The following is a 4,442-nucleotide window of genomic DNA, read 5'->3' as shown; positions in this document are numbered from 1 at the left end:
GAGGGACACGGCCACGGGGGTCCCACATCCCCCCGCTCCAGGCAGGGAGCTGGCACCGGTGCAGCCAAAACCCCCTGGGGAAGGGAGCCCGCGTGACCAGGGAAGGGCCGCGCTGACGTGACGCACCCGCTGGCACCCGYCCCGTCCCRTCCCGTCCCCCCCTCCCCGTCCCAGATGTGCGGGGGGGGCGGGAACCATTCCAGCTCCCGCGGCAGCCTGGAGCCGGGACAAGCCCAAACAACGCCGGCGCCCGATAGCGGCCAAGGCCCGCGCCGAGATAAACAAGGCGGCCGCCGCGAGGTCCGGCCCCGAGGTCCGGGTGACGGGAGGGGGGCGGTGGGGCCACCACGGCCTCCCCCCCCACCCCGGGGGGGGATGGCGGGACGAGCGTCCCCGCAGCCTCTTCCACGCGGGCCTTCCTCCACCTTATCGCTGGCGTCACCGTCATCCCTCCGGGTGCCAGCTCAGCTCCCTGCCGCATCTGTCATCACCCCCCCCCATCCCCCGCCCCGCGCCGTCTCTGCCTAACGAACCCGGCGTTACGAGCCAAGGCTTTCGCAAGAGCCGCGAGCACGCGAGCGGGACGCAGCCGGCCGCCAGCACGGCTTGGCCGGGGCGCCCAGCAGCCGATAAGGCGCGTGCTGGGGCCGGCGTCTCCCACGGGGTGACCCCGGCGTCTCCCACGGGGTGACCCCGGCGCCTGGCACGGCTTCCCCGGGCCCCGCTTTCGTTAAAAGCGGGGCGTTAAACGAGCTCCGGGGGCGGCAGGTAACCTCCGGCCCGGGGTGGAGCCGTTCGCCTGCCAGATGTTGCCGGCGGCTAGGCGGAAAGGAAGCGGGGCGTCTGGTTACCGATCAAGCCTGAGTCACGGCTTGGCAGCCCGGCGAGCGCTCGGCCCTTTTTTTTCTTTTTTCGGGGGGGTTGTGGCGGGGATTCCGGCGGTTTCGGGCCCCGTCGGCGCTGCGGTTCGGGGCCCGGCCGCCCTCGCTCACCTGCCGTAGAGGAACTGCCCCGCGGCGGCGGCCAGGGCCCGGTTGGAGACGTAGACCAAGGGGTAGACGCTGCGGCAGTCCTCGTCCGTCAGCGCCTCGTCCGCGTTCCTGCGCGCCAGGGAAGGCGGGGGGGGGTCACGCGGGGCTCCGAGGGGACCCCCACGTCCCCCCCCCCCTTGTCCCCTCCAGCCCCCTTCCTCAGCCCTGCTGTCACTGCGGGACGCTGTCCCCATGCTTGCTGCAGGGCCCTGTCCCTCCGTACCCGTATGTGCTGCAGGATCCCGTTCCCCGTGTCCTCTCCAGCTCTGTCCCCTTGTCCCCATGCTCACTGCAGGACCCTGTCCCATGTCCCCTCCAGCCCTGTCCCCTTCTCCCCATGCTCACTGCAGGACCCTGTCCTCCCATGTCCTCTCCAGCCCTGTCCCCTTGTCCCCACGCTCACTGCAGGACCCTGTCCCTTGTGTCCTYTCCAGCCCTGTCCCCTTGTCCCCATGCTCACTGCAGGACCCTGTCCCCTGTCCCCTCACTCACTTCAGGATCAACATCAGCAGCTTCACGACCTCCACGGCCACGTCAGGCTCCTTGTCGAGGACCATGGACACCATGCGGGTCTGGCGAGGAAGGGGGGGGGGGAACGACACGGTCGGTGGTGGCACCCGCGCGGGGACCCTGGAGCGGCCGCGCGCCACCCGCTCACCTTGAAGCGGCTGGTGAAGAGCTCGAGGTGGGCGGCCGTGTCCCGGCTGCCGTAAAGGCCCTGCAGGGCCTTCACGCACTGGAGACGCACCTCCCGCTGCTGCGGGGACGGGGGACGGGGGACGTGAGCGGGGACGCCAGGCCCCCTGCCACCCCCCCGCCCCCGGCCCCGTCTCACCTTGTCGTGCAGGGTCCAGCCGAGGTACTTGAGGTAGCTGTCGGTGAGGAACGAGGCCGCGTAGCTCCTCATCCACTTGCCCAGCTCCTCCATGCAGATGGCCCGGATCTCGGGGACCACGTCCCTGCCCCGCACGGCACCACGTGGGCTGGCGCCACCCGCCCCAAACCCCCTTGTCTTTTCGCCCCCCGGCCGCACGACGTCCACATCCCAGCTCCCACGCGTCCTCCCGTCCATGGCCAACGCTCCCGTGTCCCTTTTTCATCCCATCCATCCTTTCCCCGACCACACAACGACCCCAACATCCTCTCCATCACCCTTTCCTCGGCACTAAGGCGACCTCCACGTCTCTCTGCAATGGGGAGCCCCAAACTGGTCCCAGTTTCCAGCTGGGCTGTCACCGAACAGAGAGGGACAACCCCTCCCTACGATAAAACCTCGATACCAAGAACCCCCCCTTCTCCGCCCCCGACCTCCCACGCAGGCTCCGACCTGTAGCGGTGCACGAAGACGCCCTTGAAGACGGCGTTCATCATGTTCTCGATCTCCTCCTGCTGCTCCTGGAGCTGGCAGAGGAGCGGGGCTGGGGCAACGGGCGCCCCGCCGGCAGCTGCCCGCCACCCGGCCCCGCTCGAGCGCTCACCTCCTGCCGTTTTTCCAGCAGCGCCTCCAGTTTTTCGGTGGCCCGGCGCCCCGGGCCCTTGCTGCGCTCGGCCTCGTACTGCCGCTGGTTGTTCTCCTTGTGCAGGCTCACGCCCAGCGCCACGTTCACCATGGCCGTCATCAGCTTCATGGCTGGGCATACGGCAGCGCCGTGAGGGCCGGGAAAGGCTGCGGAAAAGCACCAGGGGGGATCCCCGAGGGGGATCCAGGCATCCGGCGCGGAGCCGCCTACCTGCCAGGGTGCTGGTGTGACGGAAAGCCCGCACCTGGGAGTCGGAGAGGCCGGTGAGCAAGGAGATGAGGGAATCCATGAGGAACTCGTCGTAGATGATGCTGTACTGGCACCGCTGCACCACCACGGCCACCAGCTCGCAGAAACCCGCCCGGAACCGGCGCCAGGGCTGGGTGCTCAGCGACAGCGGGTACTCGGCCGAATCCTGCGGGGGAGACGGCGTGAGCCGGGCCCTCGGCCGCCTCCTTCCCCGGGGGGCCGCGGCCCCTCCGCGCGCCGCCCCGCACCTCGTCGAACTGCTCCGTCAGCTGCTGGATGATCTCCGAGTTCTGCAGGTTCCTGAACATCTCCAGGGTCACCACGCCTGCCGGGGGGGGAGCAGAGAGGTGGAACGGGGGGACAGGGGACGGGGACAGCAGCCCGGGAAGGCCGAGACTGGGGTTCCCAGGCCAGGGGACGGGGACAAGAACCTGCAAAGGCTGAAAGGGGTGTCCCTAAGCCCAGAGGACGAGGACAAGAGCCCGTGAAGGCCAAAACGGGTGTCCCTAAGCCCAGGGGACGAGGACAAGAGCCCGTGAAGGCCAAAACGGGTGTCCCTAAGCCCAGGGGACGAGGACAAGAGCCCGCGAAGGCCAAAACGGGTGTGCCTAAGCCCAGGGGACAGGGACGGCAGCCCACGACGGGGTCCGTCCGTCCCCCAGCAGCGGGGAGGAGGCCGAGCGCCCGACGGCRGTTCGCCCACCTCTGCAGCCGCAGGAGCGGATGAAGAAGTTGACGAGCTCCAGGAATCCCGTCTCCCGGTCCCGCTTGTAGGTCTCCAGCCAGTCGTCCACCAGCGTCTGAGAGCAGGGAGGGGGGCAGCCGGCGTCAAAAACGCACCCGGTGCCCCCCCCCGCCTCCCTGCCGCGTCCTGCTGTCCCCTGCTCGAGCCACACGCGGCCCCGCCGTCGTCCCCCCACCAAAAAGCGGGGCCGAAGCCGCAGGGAGAGCGGCGGGAGCGGAGTTACCTCGGTGGCCGTCTTGGCCGACCTCACGGCCTCAAAGAGGGTGTTTTGCTCCGGGTTTCTGGTGGCCGGGCTGCTCCCATCCGTGCCGGGCTCCCTCCGGGGACGCTTGGGGACCTGACGGGGACGGAGACGGAGACGCGGCGCGGTTAGAGCATGGGCGGCCGCTGCGGCGCGTGGGCAGAAGCACCCCAAAAATTGGGAAAGCGTCCGGAAGGCGGCGGAGCGGGAGGAGGGGGGGGAAATGAGACGTACCAGCGGGCGGGCGGGCGCCGCACGGGCCCCCCGCTTGCCGTGCTTCCGCAGCGCATCCTCGAAGTCGCTGCCGGAGTCGGCGTCCCCGCTGCTGGCGTCCCTGCGGGGCACGGCATGGCGGTGGGAGGGTGGCCGGGGCGCAGCCCCCCCCCCTTTCCCGTGCACCCCCCCCCTTCCCCCCAAACTCACGGGCTATCCGGAGGCGGGGAGCCGCTCCGGGGCTCAGATCGTGCCCCTGCCGGGCTGGAGCCGGTGCCGGGCCCCGCCGAGGAGCCGGAGCTGGACGAGGCGCCCTGGACGCAGGCCAAGCGCCGCGGCGGCATGGTGATGGCGGGGCCTGGGGGGACGCAGAACGGCTCAGCTGGGGGGGGGGGACGGGGATGTCCCCCCCCCCCAGTGTGTCCTCAACTCCCTGCGGGGAG

General features: G+C 70.5%; 1 protein-coding gene across 1 annotated transcript in view; it reads right to left on the bottom strand.

The window, feature by feature from the left end:
• Positions 1 to 4,442, bottom strand: part of STAG3 (stromal antigen 3) — a 16,800-nt gene that overhangs the window by 7,765 nt on the left and 4,593 nt on the right. Inside the window, exons 2-12 of the mRNA XM_026058979.1 lie at positions 3,769 to 3,826; positions 3,504 to 3,600; positions 3,049 to 3,125; positions 2,762 to 2,966; positions 2,510 to 2,661; positions 2,359 to 2,432; positions 1,867 to 1,990; positions 1,690 to 1,788; positions 1,524 to 1,603; positions 993 to 1,100; positions 804 to 819 (exon numbers count right to left, since the gene is read on the bottom strand). Of these exons, the coding sequence (XP_025914764.1) occupies positions 804 to 819; positions 993 to 1,100; positions 1,524 to 1,603; positions 1,690 to 1,788; positions 1,867 to 1,990; positions 2,359 to 2,432; positions 2,510 to 2,661; positions 2,762 to 2,966; positions 3,049 to 3,125; positions 3,504 to 3,600; positions 3,769 to 3,826 (1,090 nt within the window). The remainder of the gene's footprint in view (positions 1 to 803; positions 820 to 992; positions 1,101 to 1,523; positions 1,604 to 1,689; positions 1,789 to 1,866; positions 1,991 to 2,358; positions 2,433 to 2,509; positions 2,662 to 2,761; positions 2,967 to 3,048; positions 3,126 to 3,503; positions 3,601 to 3,768; positions 3,827 to 4,442) is intronic.

This window comes from Apteryx rowi, unplaced genomic scaffold, assembly GCF_003343035.1.
Source record: "Apteryx rowi isolate R43461 unplaced genomic scaffold, aptRow1 scaffold_1503, whole genome shotgun sequence".
Lineage (NCBI taxonomy): Eukaryota > Metazoa > Chordata > Aves > Apterygiformes > Apterygidae > Apteryx > Apteryx rowi.
The sequence above is the reverse complement of the archived record's forward strand: the minus strand, read 5'-3'. Positions and strand labels throughout refer to the sequence as shown.